General features: G+C 46.8%; 1 protein-coding gene across 1 annotated transcript in view; it reads left to right on the top strand.

The window, feature by feature from the left end:
• LOC119389811 (neprilysin-1-like) overlaps window positions 1-22817 on the top strand; it is a 74923-nt gene that overhangs the window by 40518 nt on the left and 11588 nt on the right. The window contains 9 exon segments of the mRNA XM_037657204.2: window positions 2520-2591; window positions 6908-7016; window positions 7018-7067; window positions 8164-8247; window positions 9607-9833; window positions 10841-11020; window positions 12005-12145; window positions 20476-20618; window positions 21509-21740. Coding sequence (XP_037513132.1) covers window positions 2520-2591; window positions 6908-7016; window positions 7018-7067; window positions 8164-8247; window positions 9607-9833; window positions 10841-11020; window positions 12005-12145; window positions 20476-20618; window positions 21509-21740 — 1238 coding nt within the window.

Consider the following 22817-nt stretch of genomic DNA (forward strand, 5'->3'; position numbering starts at 1 on the left):
GAAGTCTTCTCGTGTTAGCCCCTTCGATGAACGTTGCGAGTACTAATGAACTGGACACCTTTTGAAACCGGTTCTTTCATCATTCGCTCGAGCGAAGCTGCGCCCCTAGAAATCACAGTGATTAGGGGACACAAATTACAAAAGAAAATGAGAGAAGCAAATCTGATAAAAAATTCTTGAAATGCACGCCTTCTAAGATCGTTTAGAAAAAAAAAAGAGAAAAAGAAGAAGAACAACAAAAAAAGAAGATTATTTTAGGCGTGCACCAGAAACGGGTAACTTCTTTCGAACGTCGAATTTATTGTCCTCTTCAGCGTGTCACTTGACTTTCACTAAAAAAAACTTGTAAGTCGATTGATATTACAATAAACGACAACATGCCGTAACAACCGAGAGTTACTTTTTGCGTAACACGTTCTGGGATCATTGACGTTTGCAAAAAAATACAAAAACGAAAAAAAAGAACCGTGATACGAAAACCGGAGACAACGTCCAGCACATAGCGATAGAGCATTCGACGCTTCACTATGTAATGCCATAATCGTAGGAAAAACGCAGGCGGTGTATTGCGAAAAAAAAAAAACGTCTTAACCGAGTCGAAAACCTTTTTGCACTGATCAAAGCCGGTTGGAGGTTTTTATTTGAGCCTACAACGAAGAGTAGCCAGTTTCAAAACTCGTTCCAACATTTGTACGTGCAACGATGCCGATATTAATGATATCCTTCGCAATCTCTTCATGGGTTGACTTAATCTTCAGATATATTTTTGCATATCGTACTGCGCACAATATGCGTCTCTGCTTCCCGAACATATGAACATCTTCATTTTCGTCGTGGTGAAGCGTCTGCTTAACAGTCATGACAAGACGTTGTCGTACTTTCTGCTGTATGAATACTTTGCTGCCTATGGTAAATTGAAACGTCCCTTTCTTCTTCTTTTTTTGCGTAGTACTTTAAATGTCTGGTCTGTGTTGGAAAGCCTCGTAAATTCAGTTATCCTCGTTTGCTCGCTCGCTTGCTCCCAGGATCAACTGGCAGACCTCTCAATCATTGGATTCAGATTGAATCAAGACGGTGTTGGTGATAGAACAGTGTAGCAACGGTTAGTCAACATGAGCAATTATTTATCCATCACGAGCCATAATTCAGCCAAATCGGCCGATCTTATCCAGTGCTAACGAGTGGTGCAAGTACGCGAGTAAATACAATAGTTGAAGTCACGTTGTTTAACGATACGCTCTGTTAGACTGCGCTTCCTTCGGGATCGGCCCACATTTTCCGTCAAAAATCGGCCATCGTATCCCGTTACAGAATATCGTTAAAAGAAGCTATGGAAGAAGCTCGGGCGGAACAATTGTCGGCACCCATAGCACGGCTAAATACGCATGCAGCAACGATCACTCCTCCACCTATCCCTCCTCCACCTCCTTCTTGCCAACAGCAGCGACATCAGCTATTTATGTTTGTTACATTAATAAAAAAACAACACAGACACCAACAAGACGCGAGTGTTGACAATGCAGGCGCCAGCTTGACTCCTGCCTGTAAAGGGTGCAGCGCCGCAAGCACGCTTGCACTGAGGCAGAGCAAATTCAAAAAGATAAGGGTACGAGTCGTGGAGAGAAAGGTACTTGAACATTCAAGAGGGCTTCGTCCTACGCTGCATAACTAAGCTCGGCCGCGCACGCGCTTAACTTCGTTAGACTTTAATCTTATGGCACCACCGCCCTGCTCCTGATTGAATGAACTTTTCTTTGAAATCCGCTGGGCTCGCCTTTCAGCGGGCGAAGCTGCGTCGTTGAAACCTACGCGTGTTCACCTAACGAGATTGGAAAGCTTGCGCGGAAAGAAGATTACCGTGGGCGCTGTTTGAGGAACCTTATACGGTAGTGCGTGGTAGAACCTATGCACGCCTTTTTGTGTATGTGTATATGCCTGAGTGTGTCGCTGACTGTATTAGGGCGGCTTCCTGCAGTCGCTCTCTCTCTCTCTCTCTCTCGCTCACTCTTGATGTTTTTCAAGCTTGTGATTTCGTCTCCTATAATACTGTATTTTCCCACTAGTTTGAAAGTAACACATCATACGACGATCAGACCTCTTTCTTTTACTCATTTTTAATCTTGAACAGGGACTGCCTCTTTCAGGTGACCTGAAAGAAAAATATTTTTTTTTTTCTGGGATGGTGCCAAGCTTCTGCTTCCTGTGAATCTATCGCATAAATGTTTCGCGGCTTTATTTCGTGGCTAACCGCGTCCGAATAGTATGCAGATAATTTGTTTATTGATAACCCCAGAAATGTTAATCTGCCACTCACTCACTCACTCACTCACTCACTCACTCACTCACTCACTCACTCACTCACTCACTCACTCACTCACTCACTCACTCACTCACTCACTCACTCACTCACTCACTCAATTAATAATTAATTAATTAATTAATTAATCGGCAGCAGCATTTACCATCCTAGTTGTCCGCACTTCCGAAATTCTAATTTTCGTGTTCATTTCCTTTTTCAGAAGAACCTCAGTGGGAGCCACCGCCACCTTTAACCAGAAATACCTGTTACAGCCCGGAATGCATTCGAGCGGGTAAGTGGTGAGAATGTTTTGTAATTCAACAAACAAAAAAATTACACCATCTCCCGCTAAAGGGGACCATGAGGCGATGCGAAGCCGGAGCACTTGCACAATCGCGTTCCGTTGGCGTTCTTTGGGCATGCTACCGACCTCGCATCGTGGAACGCGAAGAGGGACGCTACGCGCGTCGTATCTTCCATCTAGCCTGGCCGTTAATTCTCACAGGGCGAGCGGGGAACGCGGTCGACAGGCGGGCGAGAGGGGGGCAGCGTAGGAGAGGAGAGAAGGGGAGGGGACGCGCATGCGCTCGAGCTCATCGCGGCGTTGCGCAGGAGAGAATTTCGGCATGTCTAGCCCGCGTTTCAGAGGAAGAGTGGAAAGGGGGAGGGGGGAGGGGCATGGGAGAGGGGAGGGGGAAAGTGGAGAGGGAATGTGGAGAGGGAAAGTGGGAGAGAACGTGGAGAGGGGAAGGGGAGAGGGAAAGTGGAGAAGGGAAGGGTAGATGGAAAGTGGAGAGGGGAAGGGGAGAGGGTGAGTAGAGAGGAGGTGTGTGGAGAGGGTATGCGCATGCGCAGTAAGGGTGGTCACGCCGCACACCACCACCACCACCACCGCCGGATTGAGCTCGACCTTAAGATACTTCGCATCTAAAAAAGAGGGGGGGGGGAGGTTGAACTTGATTTGCGAGCGTAATAACTGTTTCTAGATTTTAAACTCATGATAAATGTAAATGTCTACTGTTATTCCCTTATCATGCATTTTTCTCTCCTGAAATACATTTTCCCTTGAACTTCCTTCTCGTTCGGATCTTTCTCCTCGGCACGGTGCTTTATGTTCTTTTGATCAGAGATAGCACGATTATCGGGCTACTGCAACACAGTATGTCCTAGGGCTCGCATCGAGCTGCGTATCTCAGCCTCTGTTTCTCACCTATAAGAGATTTCTCGTCTTTCAGCATTTTAACAAATGTAGAAATTTGATAATTGCTTATACTTTATCTTCCACGCTTCTGTTTCAATGCCAAAGATCATGCCATTGCCTTCAAGGTATACCAGTAAACAGTTATTATTTTAATAAATATTCAATTTCACTCTCGTGCACACGCTTATAACTCGGATAGCATGCCTGTTCAACAGATCGAGATATAAACAGCCGAGCTAGTATGTAGTTTTCAGTATCGCTGACCATAGCGAACCGGGTGAAGTATCCTGTCGCATTCTTTTCCATTAGTGTAGTTCACTGCTGTTATTCGAGGTTCGTTCAGGCCAACTATGCAGCCACGTAGAACGGCGCTACATTAATCCCACCTTTCACCTTTCAGGTCTCCGTTCGCGTACAATCAGTGTAGGGTAGCAAAGCGCACACTCGGATGGTTGACCTACCTACCTTTTCCTTCCTCAAAGTGTCTTTTTTTAACGCGCGAACGTAAATGTTCCGTTTATTAAATCGCTGTCGCGGAGTGTGTCCCCACAAGTAGCGCCACCTATAGGCAAAGCGGAGAAGGGGAAAAGACGAACGCTGTCTCGCGTGGCCGGAGCTTATCGCGGAGGCTACGGACGCAGTGACGAACCGTTGTTAAAGAGGCACTTTTGAGCGAAGAACAACGCTATTTAGGCACAGAAAACATTCGCGCACTGACTACAACAGGGGTCTCAAACACGCGGCCCGCGGACCTTTCGCTAGCGGCCTACGGCTTCACACGGAATAAAGTTTTGGGACTTTGCTAAGTAGTGCTCGCAATATCTTCTCGCTTATTACAATTAATAGCGCTTTGTTCGGGTAAGGTACAGAGACGGGGCTGGTGTGAAGCATTCTCTGGTGTGCTTCAACTCCTGAGTTGAAACATCTCCGTGGAACAAAAACTCTATATTTCAGGATCGACGTCCAGATTTTAGTCATTGGGGAAAACAGTATCTATACGTTTTTCGAAACCTGACATCAAATCCCCTTCAGAAATGACCCAATGCGTTCTTTCAAATGACAACGTTAGATTACATTTTGTCCAAACTAATGTTGTCTGTAATGTTGTCTGGAATGTAAGTCCTTGAGCCAAAATTACGCCGACATGAAACGAACTGTACGCGCTGGAAACGTATGTACACGTGCATTACTTAGACCGAAATTTTCGCGTTTAAGTCCGTAGTTACTTTACGTACTCAAGCAACGCAAGTGCTACGAACTCCATTAAATTAACTTCCACGGGAGCCCAGTGTTACTGTATGCGCTATCTTTAAGTAACATATATAGCAACTCTAAATGTAGCATAAACAGTAGCTTTAAGGGAGCCCACCCGAGCGTGACCTCTGTTGGTTGCCCTTTCGCTTTTCCATCTCTCTCTCTTTCCACTCACAGCCACGCCCTCTACACCAACTCCGCAAACTGGGACGCCTCCGACCTTTCCTCCTATCAATAAGAGCCGCCTTGAGCAAAGCAAGCCCGCCCGCAAGTGGTCACCGAAATAGAACAACGGATCGCGGTTCGAAACACTTATGGCGTGACTGGAATACCTCTTTGAGGCTGTGTACAACACAGCGGTAACAAACGGATACGGAGAAATACACCGACGTTCCAGCTCTGCAAACGCAGGGAGAAAGAACTAAACAATAAAAAGGAAATATCGAACATTATAAGGAAAGCATCGCTGAGAGAATCGTCGCTATCGGGGTGTGCACACGTGCGGGCGCTCTCGAGAAAACGTGAGCTCTTTACCGGACAGAGCGATGGATGGCTTACTGACACGAACACCTTGACGATGCGTTCATTCGGTTCATCTCCAAAATGATTCGAGTGGGTTCACGTCTGCGCAGTATCGTTCTTAAAAGGCAGCTGGGGTAACGAATAACCCTGCTTGTATATGTGGACGGCAGGGTTGCCACTGACTTTCGAGTAAATGTCGCCAAACGACGATCAGAGAGTCGCCAAAAGTCGCCATTTTTTTACGAATTTCGCCAAAAAAGTCGCCATTCTAGATATGTGCGGCATATCCTAGTAATAAGAATTTCCACTGATGTATAGTCCCGTAGAATACAGTGCCATTCAAAGCCCTTAAAGTATACTGACATCTCTCAAAGCCATGAGCATCACCCCTTCACCATGGGAGTGCTTGGTGCACCTGGTTCTCCAACTAGCCGCAAGATGTGCGCGGAGGCGCAAGTATGAAAGAATAAAACGCTCATGATATCCTTCCATCCCTGTCCGCTCGTTTCAAAGGTAAAAGTGTGGTAAACCTTAGGCGAAAGCCGCGGAAGCGTTGTTTGTAGACAGCTTTACATCCCCGCACATGAAAAAAAAGGATTAACAGGTTTGTTGAAAGTAGTAAGACAGAATTCTTACAGGTATCGTTCATCAGTGAGTCTTATGCCTTTCAGTGTGAACTAATATGATAGCGGACGCCACTGTCCGTTTCATATATAATCCCTTATATCTACCCGCGTCAATCCAGTGCGTTATAATTGAACAGGTAGACATCGTAAAATGTTATATAGCAATTGTTTTCATTGCACACGTCCACCGAGAAGAGTAGAAAATGCCTGAATAAATAATTTTTTATTGCACGAACACCCGCGAATCCGCCCATCTTCACTATACGAGCTCGATTAGGGGATACTGCAGCAGTGAATAGGTCGCCAAGCTATTCAGAATAGTTGGAGCTTTGGCGGAATGGCCGGAACACACGACCAACCCGTCATCTAGCCCCTTCAGAAGCGAAACTTTAGCGAAGCTCTGAAGCATCTAGATGAACCTATATGAATTGAATTAGAAGCATCTAGATGAATTGAGGAGATACACACGAGTTACAGGACGGACATACAGAACGGCGCGCAATGTGCACCTCAAAACCCAGAAAAATACAGAGAATAGTGCCGCTCATTCGTTGGGAAGGCACTGAGCTTAGGATGCATAACTCAGTGGAGACCTAAGCTGAAAATCGCCAAAAATTCGCCATGTCGCCATTCATAATTTTAGGTCGCCACGGGCCTCTCAAATTCGCCTATTTGGCGAAAAGTAGCCACCATTGGCAACCCTGGTGGACGGCAATATAAACCGTTTTTATGATCACCCACATTGCACACATGTCTGTCTTTGCCACTGTTTATTACCACTGCGAGCCATGGAAAGAAAAATGATACGTGTAATCTTGAGACAAGATGAAAGCACAGTGGGTCAGGGAACAAACGGGTGTTAAGGGAATCTTAGTCGAAATCAAGAAGTCCAATTTTGGGCTATGAGGTGTCTATATACATCTCGACTTTCTATGGAATTGAGTGACGTCACTAAATGAGAAGAGTCTTAACCTCTATTTTTTTTTCTTTCGCAAATCTTCGCAGCGGCGGCCATCTTGGAGCGCGCCCAGATGCACCGCGACCCGTGCGAGGACTTCGACGCGTTCGCGTGCGGCAACTTCGTCCACCAGCACTCGGCGCCGGACGACCACTACTACCAACGTGCTCATCAGCATGCAGGACACCATCTTCGTCCGGCTCAAGAGTGCGTATCTCTATGCCACTGGCGTTGTTTACTGCGCGCGCGACAGCCACTATAACGGCGATGACCGTACACAAAAACACACGCGTCAGAACAAACCCGACCACAACGCAGAGAAAGTGCCGCTCGCTCGGCTATAAAGTTGGAGGCCAGCCGATGCGTATTACGCGGTCAACGGCGTCGCTTGGTCGTTCAACTTTACCAGGAAGACTTCGATTCCCCTTTTTTTACGTTTTTTTATATCTTGATTTCATGAGGCGCTCGAGGTCTAGAGACTGAAAAAGATGACGTCAGTTAGCCGCTTCAATTTTTTTTTCCTATCAGCGTTCTCGTGTTTTCTCTGAGGACTCGGTGTAGAAAGGAAACAAGTGAAAAACGTCGCTCTCGAAAAAAAATAATAAAGTACTTCATCTACTGTATGCGTTGTATGTTTAACAAGAACCACATTAAAGTCGATTTATCTGCGTACTGTCCTATACAAAGTAGCCCGTAGAACTTGAGCGAGATGTTTAAACGATATATTTGTCGATAGCTCTCAAACTACTGGCTAAGTTACAACACTGCGCTTCTTTCTTTTAACAGGTATGCGTAAAAGTGAGCAATAACGAATAATAATAATAATAATAATAATAATAATAATAATAATAATAATAATAATAATAATAATAATAATAATAATAATAATAATGCATCGCCTTTTTCGAAAAGTTAAAATGACCCAAACGCAATTTCATTATTCACTGCTGAGAGCACTTATTCCAATGTGCACATATGATGATTTCAGGGTATACAGGTACTGTTTTGTATGTTCGTGTGTTATTACCTCCTTTGCTACGTGGCGCATATTAATGCCATGAGTATTCATTTTGTGATAAAATACTTGCCGCGCCACGTTTCTTCGACACGTTACAACGACGCGTCGTGCATCGCAGCGCCGATATTGCAACTCCCAGCTATTCATTGTCTTCATTTTCAACCAACTCGCCTCCGCGTATGCGGCAGCGAAGAGCGTTGCACGACCGAAACACCACCGAACAAAAAACGCAAATACATCTGTCCTGTTATGTACCTATATATCGTTTTGTTATTTCTCTTGCAGAGCTTCTCGAAGAGCCGACCACTCTTAACAGGACTTCGGCCGTGAGCAAAGTGAAGGCGCTGTACAACTCATGCATGAATACAAGTAAGCGAACACATCTTTACAAAATGCATCAGCTACGTTATTTGCTGTCATTGCTGCGTGTCACCGCTTCCAGCATGACGAGACATCCTGTGAACGAACGAACGAACGAACGAACGAACGAACGAACGAACGAACGAACGAACGAACGAACGAACGAACGAACGAACGAATGAATGAATGAATGAATGAATGAATGAATGAATGAATGAATGAATGAATGAAAGGTACCGCCAAGTTAGGGAGCCTTCCACCATTCAGGACCTCGAGTTCACAAGGTAGCGTTGCTTGTACCATCAAGGATTGCCGTTGGTGGCTACTTTGCGCCGAATTGGCTACTTTCAGGTTAGCTGCATGGCTACATTCCGTCGACTTTAAGCTTCTGTTTTGGTGTATTTACTTCCCATTTCAAAGAGGCCCTGCAACACTTTTCAGAAGTAATCATCGAATGGCTTCATTAAAGGAGTTTATTGCCTCGAATCGACTGCCGCAAATTTTTTTAGAAATCGTCAAGTACGAACGGAGCTATAGGGATTTGCCGCATGCTTAAAGCGTCTTCTCTCTCCGTTCGGGCCAGCGAGCGCGCTGAAAGCTACGCGGGGGAGGGGGGGGATGAAAAGAGGGCAAAAAGTTACGTCCGTTCGTCGGCGCGCGTCATGATTTTGAGCGTTTCCTTTTCTTTCTCTTTTTTTCCTCGAACGCGCGGCTTACTTTCAGTGTGACCGCGAGCGCCCCAGCGGGGACGTGGCGGCATCCCGCGGCGACCACAATAACTATGCAGCTTCACGATGCCCAAATCAGCCAATGGCCTTAGACTTTGGGTTTATGGCGCCGTCATTTAGGTTCACGGCATCATTTGTTGAGAGCAGAGCGAGCGATTTCTGACTTTGAGAATTAATTGTAAATTCTAGACCATGTGCTGCGCCGTAACGTTTGGCTCACGTGTTCTCGGGAGCCTCGACTACCGATCGGCAGCGTTTTTCTGACCACGCTTTTGGGTGGCAAAAAACATTATGAAGTGCCCGGTAAAATATCCACATCGGATGGATTTCGCCTCCATTGTTTTGTACTATTCCGATAAGATTGCGCGCACGACTCGTCTAACGAGTCGTGAAGCCAGAATTTTAGACCATTCCCGAATAAAAGGCGACGTTCCGCTGACGATCAGAATATCGACGAACGGCGACTGTGCTGGCCGTTATCATTGTATTGCGAGTGAATGAAACATTGTTTTTGGGGCGCAAGTTCGCCCGATAAAGGGTCTCATCTTTGACAGTTTGATTGCCACCTTTTCTTACCGCCACAACCACGTGACACCAGTCTCGTCTTGCACCGCTCATTCCGACCACACGCTCTGCGCAGGCAGCGTGGAAGAAGGATCTGTTGCCGAAATTAAGGAGCTCCTTCGAGACGACTACCTCGGCTCGTGGCCCACGCTGGAGAGGGGGTCCCGCCACAAGCCCCCCATGACGAGCGCGTCGCTTGCGCTCGAACAGCGACTGGCGCTCTTGCGCGTTCACGGTGTCGAGCCGTTCTTCCAGTTACACGTGGGCCAGGACGAGCGAAACGCCTCCATGCACGTCATACAGGTTCGAATCGATTTGATTTTGTTCGCTTAAGCGTGTGTACCGCCTCTGTTTGCACGTCTCGTAGGTTTGATTTATTTCAGTCTATTAGATTCAATCAAAATCATTAACAGCCTCGGTGGTCTGGTGGTTATGCCGCTTTACTGCTGACCCGAAGGTCGCAGGATCGAATCCCGGGATTGGTGGCCACATTTCGATAGAGGCGAAATGCTAGAGGCCCGTGCGCTTAGATTTAGGTGCACGTTCAAGAACTCAAGGTGGTCGAAATTTCCGGAGCACTCCACTATGGCGTCCCTCATAATCATATACTGGTTTTAGGACGTTAAACACCAACTATTATTATTATTAAAATCATTGCATAGCGTCAGAACCACCGCTAGAACGTCACTTTGATTTAATGACCTTTTGTTCGCTTAAGCACATAAAATTTTCGATTAAGGCTCCATGCACGTCATACAGGTTCAAGCGTGTAACATTATAAGAACATCAGACAAATAATCACTCAAGATGCAAAATTGCACCAATACAATACAATACAATACAATACAATACAATACAATACAATACAATACAATACAATACAATACAATACAATGCACACTTGTGCCGTACATCGGGGACCATAGTTACAACAGGTGAATTACAAGTGAAACAAGAACAGGTTAACATAGTTAACAGGAAATGGCAACAAAATGAAGTTATCTTTTTTTTTTATTGGGACAGAAAAAGGAACATGGTCTAGCGTTTTTCTGAATAAGTCTACGCCGAATGCCAGAATTCAGCGGGAAGTTACGCTCTAGGAAGAACCTGGACCCCCGCAAACTTCTAACGCCGACTTTCAGTCCACGATAGTCAGTTCCCAAGGTCTTCCAGGATACCAGTTCGCCATGCTTCGCTACATAAACGCGCGCTCTATATATATCCTCATTGACATTACACGCTGTGGTCGTTCTTGCGCGACAATAACAACGCAGTTCTGCGAATCTCCCCTGCTGCTTTCTCGTTCGCAGATATTCAGCGGCTCGCCCGTGCTGCGTAGCGAGTACTACCTCAACGAGACGGACGACAAGTGTCGCGAAGCTCTTCGACTCTACCAGGAAATTCTGGCGCAGTCGGCCAGGCTCCTCGGTGCCAAGGACCCGGAGAAGGACGTCCAAGAAGTCTTAGACTTCGAAATACAGTTTGCCAATGTACGTGTCTAATTAACCCTCTTCCAGCACGCGAATTGCTCACAACTATCCAAAGGCTTACGAAGCATTTCTGCCCATTCTACCCAATGCACCGATTCTCCTGCCCTCTTTTTTTTTTACTGAAACATAAGAAAAAAACGAAGGAGGCTTTGTCCAGAGATTCTTTCTGAAACAATTCTTCTCAATGGCACACCTGGTTTGTCGTCTCGGTATGTTTAAATACTTGTATTAAATCGATCTCGCTCGCAGCAAAGCAGCAACAACAACACACCTATTATTATTATTATTATTATTATTATTATTATTATTATTATTATTATTATTATTATTATTATTATTATTATTATTATTATTATTATTATTATTATTATTATTCACAAAGACATCAACTGTAACTTGAGCGTATTTTGTTTCGCTGGAGTACATGCGTAGCTGCTGAAATGTTCTTTAATTAAATAAGGACGGTTTCCTTGGATAAGTTCTCACATGTTCGTGCTATCGTGTTTTTTCTGATCTAACCAACATTCCTTATTAGCGGCTCTTTTCTTAAATTTGAGTAGTTATTTTGCAAACTCACCCTGTTTGTGACCACTATTCAACAATCAATATGAACAGTCCGCAATGCTCCACACTGTTCATAATGGTTTATAACAGTTCACAATTCACAACCTCCTTATAACGCAATAAAACTTTTGTTTCGGCCAATTGGTTCATGCTTTGACTATTGAAGAGCAGCGCAAGGAAAGCGGACAAAGAACGCACATGTACACTGCGCCTTTCCTGTGTACATGTGCCTTCTTTGTCCATGTTTCTTGCGCAGCTCTTCAAAAGCCTTTTAACGCTCCCAGTGCTCTAAGAAGTGGGTTATAGGGCGACTGCTGTAGTACTTCCGTCCGCTTGACTAATGTTCACTACTTGTGCAGACCTCGCATTAATTCGAGCCATCGCTGCGCTTTGATCGGCCGTGACGTCTGCCGTTCGCAGGTATCCCACTCCAGCGACTTCGACGGACCGGGTTCCGGCGGAGCGGGATCCAACGGCAGCGCCGCCAACGACTCGTCCTCCAACTACGACTCGGCCATGCTCAGCGTCACACTGGCGGAACTGCACGAAATGGCGCCAGAGGTTGGAGACCATCCTTATCTCTGAATGAATGAATGAACGCACGAAGTTAATGAAGACAACATGAAGGTCTTAGGTTGGGCTACAACCTAGCAATCGGAATGGAGCTCCGCCTACAGTCAGCGACTACATGGGTGTCACTGCCCAATTAAAGAAAAAGAAACAACATGTTTCACGTCGTGAAAACCGTAAGCGTACGACTAAGAGACTAAGACAGCTCAGTCTCATTTCGATCATCATCACCACCATCATCATAATTTCACTCGCCCCCCCCCCCCCCCACCGGTCACGTGACCTGCGTGACAGCCGACAGACATGTAGGCAACGCAGGCTCTTCTTAGAACAGCTCCCAGATTAAAATTTGTCTAGATGCATCAGCCAACATTTTTTTTTTTTTGCGAACCCTGCATGTCAATTCAGTGAGTACATCTTGTTTTTTTTTTACTATTGTTTCATTTTTCCATCTTGCTTGGATGAACTCGCTGCCAAACAGACATTTGTCGTTCCTACTTCGTAGTTCGAACTTCAGCTATACAGCTAGCAGTCTATTTAGGGGACAGAAGACATTGCTCTTCTTGTAACGTTCACTTCCCTTCATCAACTTCGCGTTTTGCGGCGTGGGTCCTCGCCGTCCAAAATTTCGCCGCTATCACTCAGAAAGTGCTCGCGAGGGACCGCTTCGTGACCCCCTCGGGTCGTGTAGCGTCTGCCCGCTGCGCACTATTCCGGTGCCGCGAACCACGGTTGTGCCTCTTCTTAGCGGCACCGAACGCACGTAGTGGTTCCGAAACTTGGTCAGACAAAGCAAAAAAGATAAAATAAACAAGAGAGAGAGAGAGAGAGAGAAAGAAAGCGATAGCTCTAAGCTAAATGACTCCCCCGGGGGCGCGCACGTACAACGCTAGCCCATTCCATCCAATTAGAAGCTTGTTTACATTACTAAAGAAAGCGAACGAAAAGAAGAATCTTCCGCGACTGCAAGAGGTGTTAACTGATGGCCACCCGCAAGCAAGATGAAGTGGAAGGTTTTTTTCTTTTATGCAAGTTGCGCGCAAATACACACACGCACACACACGCACACACACACACGCACGCACACGCGCACACACACACACACGCACACACACACACACACACACACACACACACACACACACACACACACACACACACACACACACACACACACACAGAGAGAGAGAGAGAGAAAAGAGGAAGCGTAACAGGGTTTTTAACGAGCTGCCGGGGTAACAGTGAGCAAAAAACACGAACAACGCTGGAAGTACAGGCTCACAATATTTATCCTGGGCTCCTCCACAGAGTACAGAGCGCACATCCTGGCTCAATAGCGCGAAACGTGTAGTAGTAGCTCCCCGAACGGCAGTTCTCCCACCTTTTTCCCTTTTTTGAACGGAAGCCGGTGCACCGAGAGCGTGTTCGCGCTCTCACTGTGAACCACCACCGAACCGCGGCGCGCCCCTTGGGAGGGATATATGGGAGCGCGCGGCGGAACGGCGAGAGATCGATTACGAGCGCCTCGGGAACCGTCGAGATCGCGAAGCCATTTCGGCTCGGCTCGGCGCTAACGACCTGTCGCTTCCCTGGCCGCGTATCCCGAGTGGTTGTCGCACCGCGCACGATGATGCAGGGGAGGGGCGCTCCAATTAGTGCGCCACGCGTGACCCCTGGCAAGTGCGGATGGCACTCTTTCGGGCCAGTGCGTTCGTGTGTGTGTGTGTGTGTGTGTGTGTGTGTGTGTGTGTGTGTGTGTGTGTGTGTGTTCGTGTCTATGTGTGTGCTTTATGTGTGTCTATGGCGTCTGTGTGTGCGTGTGTTTCTATGGTGTTTGCGCCTACGCGTGTGCGCGTGCATGTGTGTCTGTGGTGTTCGTGTGTTCGCTCTCACCTAAAAATGTGCACACGGATCTAGAAGTCTTCTTATGCAGGTGCATGTGTACGTCTGCGTGTGCGTATGCTTGTGCGTTGCGTTCGCGCGAGCGCGTGCTTTCGACATATCGGCTCTCGATATATTGGCTGGAGGTAAACGGAACGGTGCAACCTGTCTCATAAATATCGTACCGAACCTCTAATGCCCCGAACCATAATGCCCCGAACCTCTAAGCTACACCAATCGACTTTTCCTTTATTTTATTTTTTCTCCCTGTTTCCTTTTCGCGTAAGGGAGAAAGTTGGCCTGAGTGCGCGAAGAACAGATGCGGTCTCAGGGATTTATACATCCCTCTAACCTCCCCCCCCCCCCCGCATTCTGGTAAGTCCCCCCGTCTCGGCCGATCGATGTATTCCGCGACGCACGACAAGTTTTTATAAGCAACCCCTTTCTTCGTCGTCTTCGCAGCTATGCTGCATAGTTTAGATAGGTGCCCGCGAACAGGCGGCCGAGACGAAGGAGCCGTAGCGGTATATAATTAGGGGTGTGCTGGCTGGAGGTGCAAGCGGTGGTATCTCGTGCCAGAGGGTGCAAACAGGGGCGTTAAAAGCGCGCGGTGTTGCGCGCAGAGGATAGGCAAGTCCCTCAACTCGCCATCTTCCGCGTCACTTTAGCAGCAGCCCTGTCAGTCTATAAATAAGCACCCTGGGGACGCGCGAAAGCGGAGCGCACCGGCTGTTCGCGCCCTCTGAGTTATGCCCTTGTCAGCTTTCCTGTATACTTACCGAAATACAAAGAAAGACGCGTACCATCAAGGAAGGATTCAAGACAGAGCAGAAAGGGGAGTCCTATTTTGTTCTGTCTTGAATCCTTCTTTGATGGCACGCGTCATTTTTTTTGTATTTAGGTAAGCATGTAATAGTTAGCCCATCAACAAGTTTTACTAAGTTTCTTGTACCCTGTCGTCTTCTAACGATCGGCATCTTAAGCGAACCTTTATAACTCGCAGATTTCGGTGGCGCGACAATCCCGCCGCCGCCGGCGAGTGTAAAAGAAATGCGGCCATCGTAGGTGCGCCGGTCGCAGGCGTATTTGTGTGCACCGTTTTCAAGTAATATATGTTCTCTCGATAGTGGGCTTGTCGGCGATCGGCCGTTTCCGATATGGCAATCTGATCATTTATCGAGGTGAATTGTCACTTCACGTTGCCACGTTTCATCGTTGCCTGGATATAAACACATGACCGTCGTTGTTACCCGTAGCAACTGAAGCGCTGCGCTGTTCAGCACATGGATGAACGTCCGATTCCCGGCCTGGAGCAAGAAAAAAAGTAGGAGGGAGCTTGCGCATTGCGCAATGCGATGGAAATAAACAACTAAATAAATAAATAAAAAATATTAAATAAATAAAGAAAGAAAGAAAGAAAGAAAGAAAGAAAGAAAGAAAGAAAGAAAGAAAGAAAGAAAGAAAGAAAGAAAGAAAGAAAGAAAGAAAGAAAGAAAGAAAGAAAGAAAGAAAAGTAGTACGTTAGGCACGCACGCGCCAATCTTCGCTTGCCACCCATTTCCCCGATAGGGCGAGGGTCCTGAATTCTGTATAGATCACTTCGATTCTTGGGCGTCGCTATCTCGGGCTTATGCACGAGCTATTTCCCGGTTTCGTGCGTCGTGACGTCAAGTTGACAAGCTCACGAAACACCGAAAACGCCTGTACAGCCATTTTCATTCGTTTGAATGTATACTGCAGTAGTACCGTTTGTTTCGTTATTACGGATACAAAACGACACTGGCAGACAGCACAAGGTGCAACACTCGGACTCATCCATCACATTGTTTATAAACTATACTTCATGGATGCTTTCAAATTAGGACGACCAACGCCGTTGTTGTGAGGTAAACGCATAAGCGTGCTCAAGGATCTGCGGTGGCGAAGCTTCACCGCAGATCCCCCCCCCCGCCCCCGTTGCCTCCTTTACTGGTCGTTTCCGAAAGAAAACGTTCTTCGCAGTGGATGCAATATCGAGAACGAAGTGATGACTTGCTTGTCACAACGGCCTGGTTTAGTAAAATGGCCTGCATTTGATCCTCGGCTTCCCGGGTGTAAAGGTGGGATATTTGATGAAGCAGCGAACAAAGGACACAATCACGCACACATAAAAATGACGCAAGCACAAGTGCTGGACCGCAACTGATGCTTTATTGTCGAAAGACCCGCCTTATATAGAATAACACGCACATGAGCAATAACAGCAGTGAAGATGATCAAGAGCGCATAAACAAAAAAACAAAACAAATTGCACAGATACGAGGTGTTTCTGATAAAAATTGCAAACAATATGCTCTTATAGACCAGGGTATCGGCGCGCTTTTTTAGAGAATGATGCCGAGAGGCAACTGACACATTTTAAATGCGAAGCATTTCTTAGCGAACTTCTGCGACTTTGAGCGTATCTATCTATCTATCTATCTATCTATCTATCTATCTATCTATCTATCTATCTATCTATCTATCTATCTATCTATCTATCTATCTATCTATCTATCTATCTATCTATCTATCTATCTATCTTATCTATCTATCTATCTATCTATCTATCTATCTATCTATCTATCTATCTATCTATCTATCTATCTATCTATCTATCTATCTATCTATCTATCTATCTATCTATCTATCTATCTATCTATCTATCTATCTATCTATCTATCTATCCAGCCGCCAACGACTTTGTGCTCTCCTGGCCGTTTCGTTAATCGGATGTATACCAAAATTGGTGTGTCATAACATGGCCGTATCACGAACATAAATGACAGGTCATATCATGAAAATCATGACACGCATGTCATGAACAGCATGATTTACATTCCGCGGCCTTTGGGTTCTTGCGGCCGTTCCGTTAATTTCATATATACCAAAATTGGTACGGCGCGACAAGAGTTCATCACGAACATAATGACAGGTCCCAACATGCAAATCATGACGCGCATGTCATGTGCAGCATGATTTACATGACATGGTCTCGGGGCGCTCGCGGCCGTTTAAATGAAGGGATACATACGAAAACTGGTACGACGAGACATTTCTGTATGACGAACATAACTGACACGTGGTAACATGAAAATCATGATATGCATGTCATGTATGACATGATTTACATGCTACGCTCATGGCGCACTCGCGGCCGTTTCGCTAGATTGATATACACCAAAATTGGTATTGTGCGATGTGACTTTATGAAGAACATGAATAACAGGTGGTAGCATGAAAATCATGACATCCATGACATGTATGTCATAATTTACATGCCACGCTCGTGGTGCATTCGCGTCCGTTTCGCTTGCGTGATATACACCAAAATTGGTGTTACGCGACACGACTGTATGACGAACGTGAGACGTGGTAACATGAAAACTATGACATGCATGCCATGTTTGTCATGACTTACATGCCACGCTCATGGTGCATTCGCGGCCGTTTCGATAGCTTGATATACACCAAAACTGGTATTGCGCGATGTGACTGTATGATGAACATTAGTGACAGGTGGTAACATGAAAAACCATAATATGCATGTCATGTATGGCATGATTTACATGCTCGACTCATGGTGCACTCGCGGCCACTTCGCTCCTTTGATATACACCAATATTGGTATTGCGCGATGTGACTGTATGACGAACATAAATGAGAGGTTTTAACATGTGAATAATGTTATGCATGTCATGTACGGTATGATTTACATGCCACTGTCATGGTGCGCTTCCGGCCGTTTTGTTAACGTGATATATACCAAGATTGGTATGGCATGACACGAGTGCGTGATGAACATAATCGACAGGTCATGCATTTATATACCAGAATATGCGTTTCATTGACATGGTGTACACTAGATTGTGCATGCATGCGTGCATGGCAAACATGCGATATATGGTGGACTAGATGCCATGGCATGAATGATTTCATTTGGCTCAAAGACAAACAAGGCGATGTATGCAGCTCTTTGCTGGCTGCTTCGCATTACATCGATTCCCACAATGCGTGGGATCTGCCGAATTTTTTTTTCTTTTCATTTATCGATTTTCATGTCCTCGAGTATTTCCCTTGTTTCCTTCTTGCGTTCCTTGTGCACAACCTCCGTTCCTGCAAGAGCGGGAGCACAACCGCAATCCCTACAATGAAAACCCAAATGTCCAGAATCATTTGCCGAGAAGTGACGATTGTGTTCCGTTAACCGCGTAAACGTGGGAAGTAAAAAGTTCTTGGAATGGATCGTGAAGAGTCCTCGGCTGGCACTGCCGCTAAGAACCTGCATGGTCATAACCCTGCACTTGTGTCATAACCCAAGGTATGAACCACTTGGGTCATAACCCAAGTTATGACCCAAGTGCAGGGTCATGACTTGGGTACGGGAGAGGCTTGACACCCCCCTTCAATTCTTAGATGGTGGGGGTGGATGGGCGTTAAGTTTTCTGCGCCCCCTCCCCCTTGTGCGCACGCATAGAAGGGGGGGGGGGGGAAGGCGGGGGGAACTGTGCGCACGCCTACGCATAAACGAACACTAAAATGCACGAACGCGGGAGCTCGTTGTGTTCGTGTGATTTCGCAGCGTTCGCCTAATCTCAAGAAATGTTATGTCGGTGCTTGGCTGTTTGACCCAAAGGTCGCGGGTTCGATCCCAGTCGCGGTGGTCGAATTTCGATGGAGGCGAAAATCTACAGGCCCGTGTACTGCGCGACGTCGGCGCACGTTAAAAAGCACCATATGGTCGAAATTTCCGCAGGCCTCCCCTACGGCGTGCCTCGTGATCATACCGTGGTTTTGGCACGTAAGACCTCTGATATTATTATTGAATTATTGACAAATGTAACGTCCCTTAAGAAGATAATGATTTAGTAGTCTCTCTTACACATCAAGCGTTAAACAACCGGGTAAACGGGAGGCAAAGAAAGGAGACGAGAGATAACCGGGCGATTATCGCTAGTTTTTCCGCACTCTATAAAAAGAAGCAGCTGGTCGGCATCGATTGTCGCTTAGCCATCGTCTATCTCTTTCAAGTTCGCTAGAACGGAAGCCATTTCGCTGCCATCCGGGTCCACTTCGCCGCTTGATCGTCGATCATACGAAGAGAGATTTAGACAGTTCTGTCGACCAAGATGATGGCAGTTCATCTCAAAAGAGCCCTTCGTTCAAGCTCGCTCTGATGGGTTTCAATCTTTCCCACGCACACAGGCGCGCTGCGAAAAGCTCTGGCAACGTTGTTCTTCCGTTGTGCCAGTCGGAAGAATTTGGCAAATTGACGCGTTTGTCACGTCAAATTACAGCGCTAATGACGGAGTTGATGATGCGGGGTCTATATCGTCACTGATTGGTCTTAATCGGCGACAAATTGCGCTAAAGGACGACTCCCCGCGATTTTGGAGACACCTTGCAAGAATGTATAGTCGATCGAGGATGAGGACCATCTTAAACGCCATTCTATTTCTCCGATCTGATTCCGCTGCCTCAACCTGTTAACGTTCATCGAAGATTATACAAAAGGAAACGATTGATTGACGTTGTTTTAATGAAAAACGTTCTGAAAGGAACTGTGGTTTTAATTACAGTTTCTGGGTTTACCAGAACAATGCCGTCTTCAGCGCTAAAAAGTGGTAGGGAAAAAAAAGAAGCGCCAGTTTTACCGCACGGGCGAAACAATGAATGCAATAGCAACGAAATGGAATGTTATCCTAAGGAAGGCTAGCAGCTCTAGGATCCGATCTCGCGTAACTCTACAAAACGCTGGAGTAAAGGAATACGGCCGCTGAATGGAAAGATGAGGTTTTCGTACTGCCTGTCGCCTCAACGCGAAGTAATAGCACAGAACGTACACGGGTAGGAGCAGTCTACTGATGTATGTCGAGATATCGCGCGCGACCACTCCATTGTGATCACAGTTCGCAGTTGCAGCTCTAGCGACGCAGCCCCCGACCGGCGCCCCTTCATGCTCCTTCACCCGACGGAGCCGGCCGGCGTGTTTCATCGCTGTTTGAGCTGCGCCAGTCTGCAGCCTCCACAAGCTTTCGCTTGCACATAGAACATATGACACGCGGAGTGATTTTACCGATTTGGACTTTATACGGAGCGTGACGGCGACGGCGAAAATGGGCGTCGAGTGTCGATATAATTCCTATCGCAATAAAAACCCGCTATTAAAGTAAGCTAGGACATACGTCCTATCAGAAACACTGTTATCAAGAGTACTAAACATAAACTTTATGTTGAAGATAACTTGATTAGGAAGCCGTTAGAGACATTAAGTGGAGAGTGAGAGGACCCAGGGTGATGCATAACACCTTTCCCTGGCAATATTAGCCAACTATTGTTTAATGTCTAGTAATGTTAGCTACTGTTGCTCACGCACGATAATTTCCCCTCGCGGAAATTCGCCGCAATTTTTTTATGCGCAGTTGAACTGGACCTCTCTCTTGCGAAGGGTGATGGACTACGCTGGACTACAGCAGACCGACGAGTCCACCATCAACCTGACTATCGAAAACGACAGCAACTACATGCGACGGCTCTTTGACCTGCTCAACAAGACCAGTCCCAGGTGACATGCCTCGTAGTCCCAAATCATTAAAGCACGTATATAATAGGTTCCCCTAAATTTATTTTGCGCAGCATCTCTTTCTACTTATGTTGCTTTCTTGTACATCATATGTTTATGCATTTGTTTACGAATTTACACCTCTGCGACGTCCCAGTTGGGGACCTCTTTCATGCGCAGTGTTGAGACTTGCATTTGTTTTCCCGTCTAGGCGCACAGATAGGCGAGTTAGTTGTTATAAGTTCATTGTAACTATTTGGAAGCGCAAACAAACGAGACAGAGTAGAGCGATACACAACCTGCGCTTGTGTGCTCCAAATGCTTACACAGCTTTCACTGACTGAAGCTTTCACACGTGTTATCGCTCGGTGCAGGCCACGCCTGAAGGCAGTGGAACTTTCTCAAGTGCTTTTGAATGTTCTCATGAGATTATGCGCACTACGCTTGTGATTGAGTTCATTCTATAACTAGCGTGAGCACTATCGATAACACTATTTGACCCGCAAAGGAGGTCACCGCGACGGCCGCGCTCGCCGCTATCATTGTACTGCGAGTTTTACTTGGCTGTATGAGTGTCACTTGCTTTGCTGGGCACAAGTTCACCCAATTCAGTCTTTACCTGTTTGATTGCTGCGTTGTTCACCGTCACGACCATAGGCGTGTGCAGGAGGGGGGGGGGTGTTTTACCGCAGCGCCCCCTCCTCCCTCTCTTCCCGATCCCTCCCATTGAGGCCCTTGTGATAAGAACACAGTGTAAAGACGAGGTAGTAGGGGGGGGGGGGGTGGATGCCCCTCCCCCCCCCTTCTTCATGCGCGCAGGCCTATGGTCACGACCACGTGAGAGTATAATGCTGCGTAAGCTTAAAGCTGATATCCCCGAACGGCCGTGGCAGGACGTTGGCCAACTACCTGTCATGGCGGTTCGTGATGGCGTACATGCCGTACCTGGACGTGCACTTCCGGCGACTGTACCAGGACTTCCGGCGCCGAGTGCCACGTCCCCACGAGGAGCGCACCTACCTGTCACGCTGGAAGGAGTGCGTGCGCCTGCTGAGCGACAGCTTCAGCATGCCCCTGGCCGCGCTCTTCGTACGACAGGACTTCGCCTCCGCCACCGACAACCAGGTGCGAATTCTCGTTCACAACGTGGGCGAGACGATGAGGGTGGCGATTTGGGCTTGTTGGTATGGTTGCATGATAATTGATGGTAACGCAGGCCAAAGACACGAACAAAAGAAGGCACATGAGACACCACAGCGCTAAGGGAGAACGTTTACGTTGCACCGCGCACTAGAACTTCCTTCTGCGACAGCAGCTCCAAAACGCATAGCGTAGTGAGAGAAAGCAGTAAAACTGGGCAGGCGCGATCGCATTTCCCGTGGCGTTGTGTTTCGTATCGAGGCGCAAGAGTGTCCGTTATCTGGAATTGTCCAAGCGCGTATGCGCTTCGTGCGATGAGAAATGAACCACAAAGCGCGTTTTCGTGTCTTTCTTAATCTCGTGCCTCCTTTCCTTGCAGCCCTATCGGCTGATATCGGCATAACTGGGCTGATAAAAGAAAGCTAGATAGCGCACTCTGGCCACTGCACAGTGCCCATGCAAAACAAGTATTCTTAGCAGGTATTGAACGTTTGAGCGGGCATGATTAAAAGGCACCCCGTCAAACCATTTCATTTTTTAACATCGAAGCTTTTTAGCAAACCATGTCCAGTTCCTTGTCCGAAGAACAAAAAGCTGTCATCATCATAAACGGGTATGTGCCACAGAAGTTGGGTAAATCTCACTACTCACCACTGATCCACTAAAAACGAAGAAGAGTACAGCTCGCGCCTAACCATACGCAGCCGCCGTTGTGCCAGCTATCGGTAGCGACGGGTGGCTTGGTGCGGCCAGGGACACTGCATACGACGTTGCTACGGAAACGCATATAGCACGTATGAAATTGCGTAACCGAGTACAAAAGCTGGCGTATGAGTACGTGTTTTGAGAACTTCGGTCTGTAAGTGCTTGACAAATGGCTGTAAGCTTGCACCAACCCGCGCAAAGCTCGACACACAGCGAAGCTGATCGGTCTCATGTACCGTAACCATAGGTCGGCAGAAAATGTGGAGCTCACTCAGACTCACTCATGAAACATATTTTGCCCTTAGAGCTCACTCGGACTCAGACTCACAAAAATTTTCCTGAAGTGGACCCACTCGG

This window comes from Rhipicephalus sanguineus, chromosome 4 (genome assembly GCF_013339695.2).
Source record: "Rhipicephalus sanguineus isolate Rsan-2018 chromosome 4, BIME_Rsan_1.4, whole genome shotgun sequence".
Taxonomy (NCBI): Eukaryota; Metazoa; Arthropoda; class Arachnida; order Ixodida; family Ixodidae; genus Rhipicephalus; species Rhipicephalus sanguineus.